Source organism: Amphibalanus amphitrite, unplaced genomic scaffold (genome assembly GCF_019059575.1).
Source record: "Amphibalanus amphitrite isolate SeventyFive unplaced genomic scaffold, NRLGWU_Aamphi_draft 000145F_arrow, whole genome shotgun sequence".
Lineage (NCBI taxonomy): Eukaryota > Metazoa > Arthropoda > Thecostraca > Balanomorpha > Balanidae > Amphibalanus > Amphibalanus amphitrite.
In genome coordinates this window covers 669,409-685,985 of record NW_024881640.1, presented here as the reverse complement: position 1 = coordinate 685,985, position 16,577 = coordinate 669,409, and the positions used below count along the sequence as shown (strand labels likewise).

General features: G+C 50.8%; 1 protein-coding gene across 5 annotated transcripts in view; it reads left to right on the top strand.

Moving 5' to 3' along the window:
- LOC122382721 (AP-1 complex subunit gamma-1-like) overlaps positions 1-16,577 on the top strand; it is a 23,939-nt gene extending 7,362 nt beyond the window's left edge. For 3 of the 5 annotated variants that reach the window (XM_043368409.1, XM_043368408.1, XM_043368407.1), the window contains exons 7-18: positions 6,351-6,365; positions 7,739-7,834; positions 8,179-8,358; positions 8,713-9,078; positions 9,429-9,641; positions 10,000-10,133; positions 10,596-10,848; positions 11,287-11,407; positions 11,832-12,008; positions 14,629-14,795; positions 15,159-15,251; positions 15,518-16,577. In XM_043368409.1, coding sequence (XP_043224344.1) covers positions 6,351-6,365; positions 7,739-7,834; positions 8,179-8,358; positions 8,713-9,078; positions 9,429-9,641; positions 10,000-10,133; positions 10,596-10,848; positions 11,287-11,407; positions 11,832-12,008; positions 14,629-14,795; positions 15,159-15,251; positions 15,518-15,619 — 1,917 coding nt within the window. In that variant the 3' untranslated portion in view covers positions 15,620-16,577. The remainder of the gene's footprint in view (positions 1-6,350; positions 6,366-7,738; positions 7,835-8,178; positions 8,359-8,712; positions 9,079-9,428; positions 9,642-9,999; positions 10,134-10,595; positions 10,849-11,286; positions 11,408-11,831; positions 12,009-14,628; positions 14,796-15,158; positions 15,252-15,517) is intronic. The other 2 variants (XM_043368411.1, XM_043368410.1) reach the window with 1 other exon arrangement.

Below are 16,577 nucleotides of genomic sequence, written 5' to 3'. Positions count from 1 at the left end.
ACCAGCCGACGCTACGGTGTCATCTTTGGTTTGGAGATGAAAATTTTGGCTTTTAAATCTCAGACGGATGTGAAGAAAATATTAAGAATGTGCTATCCGCCAGCATTGTGACAAAAGCTCACTAACTCACTGCCATTCGGTTTGTTTGTTAGTTACGACTGTCATCACTTGACATTTATGCCCGTTCTTTTACGTTTTTATATGCAGTTGCCAGGAACGTCGCTCGATGCGATTCCAAGCCACAGCCCTCACCTGATACCACGTCTGTGGATCCTCACTTTACCTTGGCGTGCCGCCGGTGGCCGGTGTCGGCTATACTGCAGCTGGTTCGGGTTGCGTTGAGCTCGGGATGGAATCTGATCAGGATCGGGCCAGGTCCAGTTGGACTTTGGTTGGATCGGGCTGAAGACGAGATGAACTCGAACTATATCCTTATTGGATGGCGAACTGGGTCTTGAGACTGGCTGAACCCGAATAGGAAACGGGGTTTATTCGTGCTGGAGACTAACCTGTTTATTTGAACCTGGGTTGAGCTGGTTCGATATCGGTCTTGCTCGAACTGAAGTCGAGTTAGAGTCGGGTTAGAGTCGGGTTGAGCGTGGGCTGAACCCAGCTAATTGTTTGTCCGTTAGCTAGCCTCAGCTGATGGCTGACTGTTGGCTCAGCGGTCGGTTGCGTCCAGTATCACTCACCAGTTAGCGCGATGGCGCGGCCATTTGGTGTGACTCGTTGTCCGTTCCTCTGCCGACGGCTCCGATGAGTTCCACGGGTTCGCGGTGGTGTCCAGGTGTAACGGTTGTGGGACGACACTGGCACTCTTCTTAGCTGGGGCTTGGGGTGGCACTGGGGCTCGCACAAATCCACGGAATTAACCGGGAATAATCGCCGCCACGATTCACAAACACAGCACCGAAGGAGACAGACACAAACGGAAACGAGCGGACTCACTAACAGACACTAGCAGCTTCACCAATTACCACCAGCGATTTACCGACGGACACCTACTGTCTCACCACTGAACACGTGTGGCTTCTGCTCCTGTAGTGTAATCGAAATCCACTCAGGTGTCTGCGGCGCGGAGTTTCAATCGCTATGGGCCGTTCGAGAAAACCGTCTGCCCACGGCCGGACGTAATCAGACACTAGTCACTGTCTTCCAAGTTCGACCCTCCGGGGGACAATGAGCACGGGCGTATGTAAGTTGGTCCGATTGGTCGAGGTCCCCGGGTATGGATTGGACGTAACCGGTCTGGTGGAGGGTGGCACCTGTTCTACAATGGGACCGTGAAACGGGGTGAGGCGCTCGCTCTCGGTCAAGGTCACCGTCTGTAGAAGCAGGGTCAGCGCGAAGCAAGCTGACTTTTCCGGGAGGTCGAGCGGGTCCACGAATACGCGTAGTGCGTGGCTGTATGCACATGTTTTTACGTGCTTTGTTGTGGACTTTGGTCTTACCTCTTTATTGGGACCAAAAGCAGGGACCTAGGCGAAATACTTTTTCGAAAGTCATATTTACGGACACAATACCAGACAGGCGCGTGACGCAGACAGGTGTTTCATCAAATAGATCGTCCGTGTTGTGCCGACGATTCAGCATTGCACGACGGTTTAATATTTGCGGCGCAATACACCGTAACCCAATACCCATTGTGTGGGGCTCACATCCAACAATGACGTATCATCCAATATATTGCTCGAGATCAACTGCACGGACCGAACCCGTAAGACGCCCGCGCTCGATATCTCCATGGTGCCGATCGGTTCAGCTGTAACCAACACACCTGCCTGTCTCTTCCCCACGCACTCCCCCTCTCCCCTCCCCGGTAATTTGGAGTCGGCGTCGGTCGTCGTCCGTCTGCCTGGCAATGCCAGCCGGCGGGTCGGTGCGCTGGTTAGCCTGATTTCCTGCTAGATAGGCGGTGCGCGGCCGCGGTGGTGGAGCGGGAAGGACAAAGGCCGGTCAATTGTGGTCGCCGGAGCGGGAAAGGCTGCCACGGCTCGTGCGGCGCTCGGACGGGAATGTTCGCCGGGCGAGCCACGGCTGCCGCTGGCGGCCTGGTCAGGGACGTAACGGATGGACGGGTATCGGTGTTTGGCGTGGGTGTATGTTGCAGACAACGTAATGGATAATAGGAAAACAGTGGAGATCGGCTGCGGGAAATAACATGGTGTAGGGTAGCTGCGCCGCGTGATGACATTTTAGTAAAGATGAGGTGTTATAACCATAGAGATCTTATATTATAAGATATCTATGGTTATAAGTATCTACGCTTCGGCAACATACTTTGTCACACGGCTACATTTCGTGGAAACATGTCGTAAATGTGATTGGGATTTGGCTCAGAAATCAGGTGCTTGGTGGTCATGTACTTTCAGGATTACGTTTATAATCGATTGATTGCGTGAGTTTACTCTTTCAAAGACTTTGATGCATTTTCACTGTGCAACACTTTGCATTTTCTGGTAAGCTTTGGCCGACAAGTGTTTGTCGATGCCCTAAATGGGTTAGTTTGGCCGCACGAAGGGATGAACGCCGATAGGTCTCCGTTGTAAGTACTCAAGGTATGGCGTCACGTCACTTCGATGCCGTACACCTTGAACATGTTAGCACAGTTTCTTTTCTATTAAGATTTTAGGTGTCGAAAAACTTAGTGCTGGTATCTTAGAGCGGCTAGTTTCTATCTTCCTAATTTAATTTTAGACATAGGGGAGAGTGGGGAAAGATGCCCAGGGTTTTGCTATGTTATATATCATTCGAAAATGACGATGGGAAAGCAAAAACTTGGAGTTTCAACGGAAGCCGACATCATTTTTCTCCAAAAATATCACACTTTCGTGCGTGAAATATTATAACTTTTTTTGCTATTAAGCATTTTCCTGAAGAAGTGAAAGGGGGCATCTTACCCCACAGGGTGGGAAAGACGCCCCCTGACGTTGGGAAAGATGCCCCCTGCACTATAAGTGACATAAATGGGCACGTGAGTCGCCTGAACGAATCAGTAGTCCCTTCGAGCCTGCAGTAGACACCAAACGTCATCATAAGGGCCCTCAAAAGTAGTTGTAAGGGGCTTCAGAGGTCATCGTTAGGAACATCATAGTCAAGCGCGGTCAAACAAGCCTCCGTGGTGGCGTTCGGAGACCACTGTGGGGCTCTTATAGGTCTTCATGATGCTTGAGGGCCCTCGAGCCCATCGTGGGGACCTCCGATGCCAACGCGGCCCGTGGGGCCAACGTGGGAGCCCTCAAAGGATGTCGTGAGGGGCCCTGGAGCCAATAATGGGGCCCACAGAGGCCGTCGTGAGGGCTCTCAGAGTCAGATGCCGCCCAAAAAGTCGCTATGTGGGCCGAGAGACCGGCATGGGGAGCACCCGACCGTACTGGACTCTCAATAGTCCCAGATCGGCTTTTGTCTACATCACAAGTATGTAATAAATTATTTGACGGACTGTTTGAAGGACAGCCTACGGATTTAGGGGGGCGTCTTTCCCCATCCGGACAGGGGGCATCTTACCCCAAGGTACCGAAGTAACATTAAATCAGTACAATTTGTTAGCCATAAAACTACACCGTGAAACAAACTGTTTGGGACACAGTACACGCATGCTAATGTATCACGACTATAGCAAGGGACGCAAAAATTATTTACCTTCTTTGATATTTACAATGTTTTGACACCAAAATATTTTTTGAAAGCAGCAAATAAAAAACATGCAATCATCAGCCAGCCGTTGCCCAACTGAGCTTCGCAAATTTTTGTGCAGTTAACAAGGCAGGCTTCCGCTTTACGCTAAGAACATTAATTTCCAGGTCCGATTCTTTGTTTCGCCGCTAGAGGGGGTGGGGCGTCTTTCCCACCCTGGGCATCTTACCCCACTCTCCCCTACTAGTGCTTACATACTAGACTAAACTTCCGCATAGTATTTCTTTTCTCGAGACTACCATTAAAAGCGCTTTAGATTTGTCATTTTCACTCTAGTCAACGTTTTCCTCAGGCTAACTCTCTAGGATTTCTTTAACCAATCATCTAACTTAACTACTAGTGGTACTAACGGAAGAACATGCATTCTAACAGTGGTCTACAAACAAGCGCTAACACTGCCTGAATCCTACGAGAGCTGTGGTCAGGTAACGCCTATTTGCCGTGTCGGTGCGCGTTCACATTCGCTCATATGCCTAGACTAGGCCGTGCGTGGGCTCACCTCCCAGCACCGGCTGTGGCCTGCTCTCACCCGACTGTAGGCCGTTCTCACCTGGCTCTCACTGGGCTCTTACCCGGCTCCGTGTCCCGATTTTCAGCAGAGTCGCAGTCGCGACGGTGGTGTTAGCCTGGGCCGGTCCATCCCGGTACGTACTGCGCTGACAGCTGCCCGCCTGGTGCCTGTCCGACCGGCCAGCCCGGCCGCTGAAGGCTGGGCCAGCTCGGCCGCTAAAGGCTGGGGCAGCTCAGCCTCTGATGGGACGGAGCTGGGAGAGCTCGGTGGCAGGCGCGCCCGGCCGCTGTCAAAGCTTTGTGCTGTGTCGGTGATGGCTGCGCGTTATTGTGGTGGCTACGGGATTTATGTTACACGTCTGTTCTACGCCTTTTTCTTTGTCTAATTAGTACTCAGTAATTACCTATCGGAGCACAGATTATCTTGTTCACACTACTGAAGATTTCCGCGTGAACTGCTCCAGGACCTGTTTCTGTGACTAACTGGAACTTCAACAAGCTGAGGCGTCACTCCGTATGGTTAGCTCAAAGTTATACAGTGAGCCTCCCCCTCCCCCCTCTCCCCGAAATAAGCCGTACCACACACGGTTAGACCTGTACATACATTCACGCGTGGAACGACCGCCGGTGAGCCGATAAGATAACGGTGAGCCGCAGCGGATGTAAATATGACGGGAGCGCGGGGGGTGCGCAATGGGAGCCGACGCATGGCCACTCACACAGCCGCCAAGGGGCTGCCGTTCCCTCTGCTGCCCTACCAGCATATCTATCCATCCTTTCACCCACTGCTTTTCCACGAGTTACTGCATATCCGCCGCCGGTCGCTTCGCATTTCCAACGCCTGATATTCCTCCTCTTTACCCTCATCTTCCTTGCCCTCATAGCCCTGACTCCTGGCCTCATGGCCAGAGTATTCCTCCCTGGTGGCTCCCTATATCTCCTGTCATGTCTGTGTTTCTGTCTTTGCTGTGTAGGTCCGCACGTGTATCTAGTTTGTATTTTACGTTTGTGTAGTTTTTGTGTCCTGTTGTGTCTCTGGTCGGTGCTCTCCTAAATGTCTGGTCTGTATTTCATGTCTACTCAATGTCCAATGCATGTCCTGTTTCGGCACTGTTCACTTTGTGCTTTGTCCAACTATGGGCGTGACATTGCTTTTTCTCTCAGGTGTTGGGTGAAGGGTTTGCTGCGTCCGGTAAAGAGGGTTTTCGGTGCCCTGTGTCCAGTAATATCTGGTTTTGACTAGTTATAATCGAACTATTTGTTTTGTGTCTACTTATGGTCTTCATCTGGTGATGTGTGGCATGTCAGATGATGTACGGTGATACATTGGATACCTTGTATAGGACATCTTCTGCGCTACGTGAGCTATACACTAAACGTGTCAGTATCAATAATAACCTGTTTTGGTTTCACTACGCTGTATTTAGCACATTCACATTGCACAATGTAGTCATGTGCTTCATTTTTGCCACGTGTGTAACACGATACCGTTAGTGTTTGACGTTCACCGTAAATGCTGCTGTTAGCACCTCAGTGTTACTGTTTATCTATAGTGACTAACCTACGTGTTTTAAAGATGTAAATTCTTATCACTGCGCTCTCCTTTAATGTGTTTTTGCTGACAATGACAGTCTTTCTCTATATAGTTGCTCGCTTCCTCAATTTTTGTCTGCTGTTTTTGACAGGTCCTGATAATGTAGCCTTGGACGGATTTTGTGTTCAGTGGTTTGTCTTTTGTGCGTCTCTTTCGTTTTCGTAGACTACCGTATTGATTTTTAGTAGCAAAAGCTTGATTTTAGTTTAGTGGCATGAATATTAGGCGTCTTTTTTGTTGTTGTTTGTTTTGTCTCTTCTCTTTGACTGACGACTGGTCCTGTCCACCTTAGAGTCGATTAGTCAACTGGGCGCAGAGGTTCGCTTCAGTCATCCGGAAAGTGTCGGGCTAAACTCCACCTTTCTGGCAGTCTTTGGCACAAAATGCCCTGAACCTAAAAAAGTTTCTTCCACCACCTGACATGTTTCCGGACGGCTGAGGCGACCGTTTGCTCGCCTCCGTCGATGGTTGCCGTCTGTCTGTCTGTCTGTCGGTTCGGCGCCCGCGCGGCCCGCCCGCGGCGCTGTCACCGTGTCCCTCTGCCCGGCAGGATCCCGAAGATAAGGTGACGTCACCCGGCGGGCCGTATGTGGTTAACGTACGGCCGCCGCCGCCGCCGCCACCTCCGGCCGCCGCTGGCTCTCCTGCTTTCTCTTTCTCGCACTTTTGTCTATTTTTCTGGCTATCTGTCGGGTTATTTTTTCGTCTTTCTGGGTCGAGTCTTCGTGGTTTGAAATTTTAATAATTTCCTCATTTTTCATTATTTGCCAGGGCTTTCATGGGTAACTGGGGTGCTACGGAAATACGTTGTGTTATGCTTTGTAGCGCAGTTCCCTATAGTTTACATCATGTGCTTTTTGTGCTTCTGGATAAATGTAACGGAGGAAGTGATCAAGTGGCGGTAAAGTGAGGTTAGTTTTTCGCATAGATTTTTGCTGCAACTGAATGCTCATTTAATATTACTTCTGGTGCTAGGTAAATGGCTGATAAATTGCTGAATTTACGTTTTACCTTCATAAGAAAATCGGAGACTGATTTTGATATCTCCACCTTTTGGCACACCTGCCTGGCTGGTTCATCTATTTCTCTTTTTACCTGCGGGTCTCGCCTCTGGCGGCTGTCTGCTCGCCAGCCTGCGTCCCTCGCTCCGCTCTGCTCCGCCCGCTCCCCTTTCGCCGGTTTGGTTGTGGTGGTGTGGTGTGCGATGCCTCTTGATGACCTCCTATCGCCCCCACTCCCCATCCTGCTGACGAAACTGCACCCTGCCGTTCTTCTCGTCTACCTCTGGTCTCGCCTCGCTCAACCCTCCACACAACTACCCAAGCTACCGCTCTCCGCTGGCCGCCGCTCGCTTCAGTGCCCTCTCTACCCGCCGCTTGGTCCGGTGTGGATGTTACAGCACTTCTCCCCCGAAGGAGACCCTGCTACTGTGCTCTATGACCCACTCAGACGAGACGGTGGTGTGGCGGCACCTCCCGGCAGCCGTGGTGGCGGTGTGTGGTAGCGGCCCTGCATGCCCCGCTCGCTCCCCGCCGCCGCCCCTCGGGCTGAGCCGACACCCTGCCTGCCTGCCGCCATCCGGCACCGGCCAGCCAAGGCGGCCGCACTGTGTGTATGAGGGAGGGAGGATGTACTGTACAAACTCGGTGCTGTGTAGTGTAGTGACGCCGGCTCTGGGCATCGGAGATCACCGATGGTCATTAGTGGTCTTTGTTAAAACAAGGCACTAGCTTGTCGCACTAGTTTGGTAAATGGTCATCGCTGGGGGTCGCTCTCATCGATGTTGAGGACCAATGGTAACCATAAGTCTCCGATAATCGTAGGTGATCTGTAGTGACCACTGGTGACCATCAGTGACCTCCGGTGCCCTCACCGGCCCGTGGTGTTGGTGCCTTACGGTGTGGTTTCGCTGTTCGCTGACCCACCCGCACCTTACAGCTGGTACCCAACTTGGTCCGCATTCTCAAGAACCTCATCATGGCCGGCTACTCGCCCGAGCACGACGTCTCCGGGGTCAGCGACCCCTTCCTGCAGGTCAGTGACCTCTGTTGAGTAGCGATGACATCACTGTGTGTACTGCGAGTGCGGGAGGGGACCTACTGCTTGCTGGGCCTCCAGACCACGTTGGTCCATAGCATCGTTCCGGCCATGCATATGAAAAGAATTGGACATCTCTACAACCAATCGATTATTTTTTATCATGCATTTCCTCAGTAACTTCACTCTGAACTTGACCAATTGGTGATTAATCTATCGCGTCATGCCCAAAGCACCGCTGACATTTGGCCTCTGATTATTTCCGCCCTTTTCGCCGTTCTATCTGCGCCCTGACCTCTTATATCAATCCCCCCCCCCCCCTTACATCGACCCACCCACAGGTGAAGATCCTGCGCCTGCTGCGACTGCTGGGCCGTAACGATGACGACGCTTCGGAGGCGATGAACGACATGCTGGCCCAGGTGGCTACCAACACGGAGACATCAAAGAACGTCGGCAACGCCATCCTCTACGAGACGGTGCTGTCCATCATGGACATCAAGTCCGAGAGCGGTCTGAGGGTGAGTGGCAGGGTGGGGAGGATTGGGGCTCTTGTGGCACCGAGTGTTCAGTTGTTCTAGAGTAATTTCATTTTACTTGTAACACTTCAATGCCTATGATTTTTCGGAACTGGTTAAATGGGAGCAAAATGACTTTGGTAGTGGGCGTGCTCTAAAGCCCCAATAAACAAACTAACAAATCTGAACGGATTGCTTCAAATAGTTACCACGCTGTGGTCTGACTGTAAGTTTTTTTCCTTGTTTCCAACAAGTACATGTTTATAAATATCACGTAACGTTCTTCATCAAATGTTAGGTACCAATCTCTCGTTTACCTACCCATGTCCTTCTAACCATCACCATCACCACCCTCAGGTGCTGGCGGTCAACATCCTGGGCCGCTTCCTGCTCAACACGGACAAGAACATCCGCTACGTGGCGCTGAACACCCTGCTGAAGACGGTGCAGGCTGACATCGGGGCCGTCCAGCGGCACCGCGGCACCATCGTCGAGTGCCTCAAGGACCCCGACGTCACCATTCAGAAGCGCGCCATGGAACTCTGTTTTGCGCTGCTCAACGGAAACAACATACGCTCCATCATGAAGGAGCTGATTGCGTTTATCGAGGTGTCCGACTCGGAGTTCCAGGCGGTCTGCTCGTCCAAATGTGTGATTGCTGCCGAGAAGTTTGCGCCGAATGTGCGCTGGCATGTTGAGACTCTACTGCAGGTGCTACGAGCGGTGAGTCGCGGTGTTTAACGTCGTGGGTTCGTGTTATGGAGAGGTTGGGACAGATCCTTGGAAGTGAGTAGAATAATTGTGAGCTACATCCATTATTCGTGATTGTGTATGTATTGTCAGCACATTTTCTAAGCTATCGATAGTTTCGTTGATCGATCTTTAGCATTTTTCCCGGCTTACAATAATTTACAATAACGCTGAATTTTCGCGATACCTGCTATAAAATTATAACGCTGCTGTCCTGACTGGCAAGTTGTAAAACGTCTTGCATCTCGTATTTTCTACTTTATCTCATGACACCCACCCACCCTTTTCTTACCATCTCAACCCCCTCCCCATCTCCCTCACAGGCGGGCAACAACGTGCGTGACGACGTGGTGGCCTCCACGATCCAGCTCCTCACCGAGGTGGTGCAGCAGCACAGCTACGTGGTCGGTGAGATGTGGTCGGCACTCCGCTCGGCCACGGCGCAGCACCAGCCGCTGCTGCAGGTCACGGTGTGGGGCGTGGGAGAGTATGGAGACATGCTGGTCACCGGGCAGGCCAGCGACAGCCAGGTCAAGGTGAGAGTGGGGAGGGGAATGCTGGGCTAGGTGACGGAAGGGATAAGAGGGTGAGTTAGATGGTGGAAGCAGGAGGCGGGTTTGGGGAATTCGTTTCGTGAGCCATTTGGTAGGGTTTGGTCCATATATAAGGCCTGTTCTTGGGCTGGGTTCGACTTTGTAAAGGCGGCGCATAGGATGGGGTTGGTAGTTGGCATGTTGGGGTTGGCAGTTGGCACACCACTGGGTCTGTTCAGTGTTCGTATTGGGACTTGCTCCGTCTTAAATTGTGTTTGCGAACACAGACGAGGATTCAAGAACGCGTTCAGTGCGTCCACACGGTCGCTGCCCAGCTAACTGTCTGTGTTTCTGTGCCCAGGTGTCGGAGGAAGAGATTGTCGCCCAGTTCGAGCCAATTCTGGGCAGCAGCCAGATGAGTATTGTCACCAAGGAGTTCGCGCTCATGTCGCTGATGAAGCTCAGCGCCCGACTTACCGACCAGTCGGCGCTCAAGTGAGTATGACTATGGACACCGGGGCTAGTAATGCCGTGACTGTGGACACAGGGGCTAGCAATGCCGTACGAATCGGACGCCGTATGTCGGATGTCTGTCCTGAGCTGCTGATTGTTCGTGACACTTATGGAGTTTGCTTATGGAGCTTGCTCAGGCTTTATTTTGTATCGGTGGTGCCTTGTGAAATATTTCGGTAGAACTGACAATTCCACACCGTCTTTGTGTTCGTTCCTTCAATTATTCTTACATTTACTAGCCATTACCCACTCTCCCCTTTCTCATAGCTTACCACTATACCAGATTTTACGTATTAAGTAATTGATTTACACATTTATACACCTTTTAATGTTCTCCAAAACAATTTATGGCCAAATATGTGGACGTCGTCTTTAGCATTTATCCCTTCCTCCCATCCAGCTTCCTCAATGTGATAACTAAACAATCACCACTCCCCTGTTCAGGACGATCCAGCACCTGGTGAACGGCTTCGGCTGCCACCTGAACGTGGAGCTGCAGCAGCGCGGTGTCGAGTTCTCCCAGCTGTTCACCCGCCACGACGCGCTGCGGCCCGCCCTGCTGGAGAGAATGCCGCCGATGGAGGCCCGGGCCAGCGGGCGCGGACTGACCAACGGCACTGCGGCGCCGGCCGCGAGTGTGGCAGCGACCCCCGCGCCGGTCGCCGCCGCTGCGCCGGCCGCGGCGCAGAGCAACTCGGTGAGGGACGGAGACGTGAGCTGGTTAGGGGGGGGGGGGGTGGAGGATATTATGCGTTTGAACTTTTGAAGCAAAGTAGAAGCTAAGGTGTAGCTGAGATACTGAGCCGCGGGGGCGGCCGCGGTTGAGATGCGTTTTGTGGGCGCAGTATCACATCTGCGTCTTTTTGGAGAGCTAATGCTTGGGTGGGCTGTTAGCTGACAGAATGTTTACAAGTGGAGCTGAACTGAAACCTGTGCGCACTATAATTATACTATGAATATATTGTACTATCATCGTGCTTTAATTATCATACTCCTGTTATTTATCTACCATGAGCGTAATAGGCGATAGCATCTCATTTGATCGACGCTTGACATCACGATAACTCTTTCTCTCCCGGCTACCACTGTCGCCTTTCACCACCTCCTCTCACCACCTCCCTCCTCTACCCCACAGAGCGCCCTGCTGGACCTACTCGGAGGTATGGACTCTGACGTATCGGACGTGGTGGCTCCCGTCGCACCGACCGCCGCCGCGCCGCCAGCCGCCTCCAACATGGACCTACTTGACTTGCTGGGTAAGAAGTCTGGAGTCTGGCGTATAAAGGATGACTGGCTTCGTGTAGTGTTCGCAGGGGTTTGTATTGAAAAAGTTGCTCAGGTTGCAATCAGAGATAAATCATGGTATGGGTTCGTGTGCATAGTTCGCTACTTTTTATGGTTTCTGCATCCGAGCAATTTAAAACTTGTTTCATCAATTCGAATGTATATGACGTGTATGCTAACACAAAGTCACTGGGGTGGGGTCTCTGCGCTAACACCTTTTAAGTGTCGGTCAGTGTGGGTATTTCACAAGTTCCTGTGCCCGTTATGTGCAGCCCGCAGTTGATATGTCGCTGTGAAAGGTATGACGGTCGGTTTGTTTATTCCACCCACTGTCATCGTCGATTGTGAGTTTGGACTTCCCCCGTCCCTATCTAACCGTTACCACCCTCTCTTCAGGAGACATCGGAGGCGGTGCCCCCGCCCCCGCCGCCGCCCCAGCCCCGGCGGCAGCGCCCCTGGGCGGCCTCTCCGGGCTGGGCGGAGCCGCCCCCGCCCCCGCCCCCGCCAATGACGTGCTGCTCGGAGGTCTGGGCGGCATGCTCGGTGGACCTGCCCCCGCCGCCCCCCCTGCCGGTCAGTAGCTGCTCTGTCTGTCCTCTTGAGCCCTGTGTTGTTTTTGCGAGCTCTCGGCGGAAGAATAGAGCTTTACATGGTGAACTCCATATTTCATAACTTAAAGGGAGATAATGAGCTTTCTTTTTTCTTAAATAAAAATTACTCGACATCTATACTATTTCTACTGTAGTTTCTATAAAATATGAAAATTTCCTAGCACATTTTCGTATGTGAAAAAGGTTTTTATTTTTGCAAAAAAAGAAGCAGTACTTGCAGTACTTGTAACACCCACCGAAATGCGTTGTCCTTCTCTATAAAAAAGTCGCAGTATATGGCGCTTTTGTTTCAAACAGCGACGCTTGGGTTTTTGTTTATGTTATCGCCTTGTCGTTGCTTGGTTGTAAGGATTCTAATTTGAATTAGAGTTATTCGGTTTAGAATTAATTAGATTCTAATTCGGGGGTACATAGTGCCTAATCTTCTTTGTTTCCAACATTATTTTGCGCCACAAATGAACGGCATGCGCCAGAAACGCAGCCAAATCTTGCGATTGCGACTACGAAATTCATTATTTTGGCGTGAGAGCCTGAAGCGAAAAATACAAGCATATTTATTTCAAAAAGACTTCAGGTTTGTCGAACGGTGTTATGAGAATTTTGATAACAGTACTGCATAAGTTTTTCAGTGATGCCGCAAAAGTGTTGTATCTATCTTCTTTTATTGTGCAGTCGGCGGGACCGATTCAAAATTGAGTTGTTGCTACTAAAATAGCAGCATATGGCGTCAGATGATGAACAGGAAAAATAGTTGCGTAAATTTAGACATAAACCACCCCCAAACCATGAATATCTTTTGAAGGCACTATAGACGACCATTAACTAACTAGATGTGATGAAGATCAAATGTAAGGAATACGCTCATTTTACAAAATTACATGCAAGTACCAAAAAGTGATGTAAGTAGGGGAGAGTGGGGTAATTTGGCCGGTGGTATAAATTGGCCGCCCCCACCTGTACGATGTCTAATAAAAGTGAGTGAAATAACTCTAGTCTCTATTCATTTGTCATGGGTAGAAATAACTGGAGGACAAATGTCAAAATTTTGCCCCTCGTAATTTTATTCAAAATTAATAAAACGTTCATTTCATTAGAAAATGGTAACTTTTACTTCTGTTTACAAAGTTGTATAACATGTAGTATTTGGGCTAAAAACGAATTCAGACATTATAGCGCCATTCTTGGGGGTGTTCAGCGGTTCCAAGAGCAATTTCATTTAATTCCGTATAGCCGTGATGACTTTATACACAAAAATTTTCATAATGGCAATATGGGGTAATTTGGCCGGGACTAGCGGGGCAACTTGGCCGGTGCGCTCATGGTCACTATGCTGGGACGGCCGAGTTTTTATGGTCAATTGTACCATAAATGACATGATTCATGACCAACTTTGACTACTTTGATGCCTTGCTTCCAATTGGTCAACTGTAAGAGCATGTGACGTCATCAAAGGTTACCAAACGTTTTTTTGCTAATAAATCCTTACATAAAAATGGTACAGCCGCACAAATGGTCTCATTCTGTTCAGCTCGCCAAGGCGCATCGAATGATATGCATGATGACCTTGAACTCACGTAACCTTGAGGTCAAGCGACCTGAGGTAACGTGACCTGAAGCCAAACTTGACCTTGACCTTGACCTTGACCTCTCGAGGTCAACACATACATGTTTCGATGCAGAATGACGAGAGAATTACGATGGTGTTTTTAGTTTTGGCCTAGCTTGATTACTTCAAAAGTTATTCGTTAAAAACTGTCTTCGCATCTAGAGCCGCTAATTTGGCTATTTTGACCCCTGTGACCCCATGAGTCAACCTCCAAAATGTGGTAAATGCGTCATAGGACACACGTCATTGCTGAATCTGAAGCTGACTCGCAATATAACAGAAAATCCCGACCGCAAACTAACACCGGCCAAATTACCCCACACCCCCGGCCAAATAACCCTGCTAGTGGGGCAATTTGGCCGCCTTGCAGACCTTTGTAATGCGTCACAATTTCAATATAAGTAATTACACTATCATTTCAAGTTCACTGTCCAGTAAAGTAAACTGAATGCGACACCTGCCAGCGTTGAGAAAATGCAGAAATGTGTCGTCAATTTTAAGTTACATCGTTTTCTAAAAAAAAAGCGGCCAAATTACCCCACTCTCCCCTACTTATTCAACGGTCATTTTCAGCGCTCCCCGCTAACGTGACTTCAAGTTGAGATATTTGCGGCAAAGTACCGAATTGAGCAAAATGGTTTTAATTTACATTATAACTTGTTTTTTTTTCACTATAACTTGTTGTGTTTTGTCAGAAAATGGTCCTAACTCAGATTTTGTGGAAAAAGGTCATTATCTCCCTTTAACTCCATAACTCCATATTCCATAACTCCCAGACATAACTTCGTTCGATGTCTAGGGTTAATTCAAACCGTCTATCTATAAAACATACCTATTTTGTATAACACTTATCAATACGAATACGACGAAAGGCTATTCAGCATCCTAAGTGATACTAGTTTACCTTCTACTGAATTGACCAATGATGTCTGACGCATTCACTAACCCTATTGTATTGTTTGTCCGTTCTCCCCAGGCGCTGAGATCCCCAGTATGACGGTGTTTGAGCGCGGCGCCGTGCGGATAGACATGGCGTTCCGCCGGCCGGCCGACAACCCTCCGCTGTGCGTCATCGGCGTCACCGCCACCAACACGTCATCGGATGTCGTGACAGACTTCCTGTTCCAGGCCGCCGTGCCCAAGGTGGGGTTGGTGGGGAGGGGAAATGACCGGGCAATTCGTGGGGGTTGTGAGGTCTTGCTCGGCTGTGACTGGTTCTACGGTTTGTTGTATTCATGGGTCACTGGTTTTGTTTCAAATAATCCGTGAATAGGTATATTTCAGATATGGTCAGCTGCAAAAAAAAAATCCGTTCACTACTTTACTTCAGATACGGTGTTCGTGGTGTGTGCGAGCTTCAATCGAAATTTAGGGCTGTTTGAATGAAGTTTCGAAAGCGAAATTCATTTAGGCTGAACGAGACTGGCCCTTACTTCTTTTTTCGTCGTTGCCACGTATTGTAGCGTGCAGATCACTGACCCTCTGTTCTCTTTCCTCCATTCACAGACGTTGCAGCTACAGATGCTGCCGGCCTCTGGCAATGTGATCCAGCCATCCCAGGCCATCACTCAGACCATCAACGTCATCAACCCCTCCAAGGTAACGTCCCTGGTTCGGCGCCGCCCAGTCACGGGCACAGCTCGTAGCGTACGATAGGCTTGTGGCTGTCTGTCTGCCTGCCTCTGCGACAGCGTCTTCTCATTGGGGACATTTGGCTTCCGTGTCTGAAAAGAAAATGTTAATGTTATCCTCCTGAACAATTTATTTGGTCCTTCGAAGGTGTTTTACTCCATGGACACAGGGAAGAGCGTCTTTGTAAGCCATTCTTAGCTCGCCCGTTCTGACCGCCCCTCTCCGACCCTCAGGTGCCGCTGCGGCTGCGTCTCCGTGTCAGCTACTCTCAGAACGGTCAGCCGGTGGCCGACCAGGGCGAGGCCAACTCATTCCCGCCCGCCGCGTGGCAGTGACACCTAGCGCACGCTTTAGACACTTGAGCTACGCGGCGCGGACGTGGGCGGCGCTGCCGTGCCGGCCACTATAATTGTGTTGTTACGCGGCGAGCGAGTGCGGAGTGTTTCTAACGCGACTGTGATCATCTGACGCCGAGGCGGCGGCCGGTCGGTGGGCCCCGCCGCTCCTTCCCGCCGGCTCACTACATTCCACGTCCGGAGGGCGGAGAGATGACAGCCTCGGTCGGCGCGAGACCGCCTCAAAGCCCCGCGCGCGAGCCGAGAGCCGCGCCCTGTCCAGGACTGTGTGACAGTTGTCTGTCTGTCTGTGTGTGAGAGCTGTGTGTGGAGCGTCACGCCGCGCACGGCAAGGATCAGAGTCTATATTTATGTAGTGCGGACGGGAGTGTACCTCTCCGTCGCCGAGTGGGGAGTGCCGCGGCAGCAGTGAGTGTCGGAGTGTCTGGGTGAGTGTCGTGTCTTCGATGAAGCAGTCGGGACTCCTCAGACAAACGATTGCTCGTCCCCTGTCGCGTATGGTCACGTGGTCACGGGCAGTCGTGATCCAGTGACGTAACTGTGACGTCAGCGATCACGATGCGTACTTACGTCTGACAGTGGGGGGCGGCCTGTCACGGTTACGGTTGCCCCGCCAGACGCGTGCATGTGTGCGTGTGACGCCTCCTAGTGGTGACTGGGAGAGGGAGCCGCCAAGTCAGAACCGAGGCGCGCTACAAGTCGCGTCACCGCGCCCGTCCTGCGAGAGAGAACTGTTTTTGTTTGGAAGTGTCGATGGTCTCCACTAACCGCTTTGTAGTCGGCTCGCGCTCACGACTCGCCGGTGGAGTTATTGTGGAGTTATTGTGGAGTGGAGTGGGGCCGCGCGGTGGACGCAGCACCCTGTGGATCGGGAGTTATTGTGGACGTCTGGCGATCGTACTGATTATTTATCCTAAAAATATATACACCGATTGAG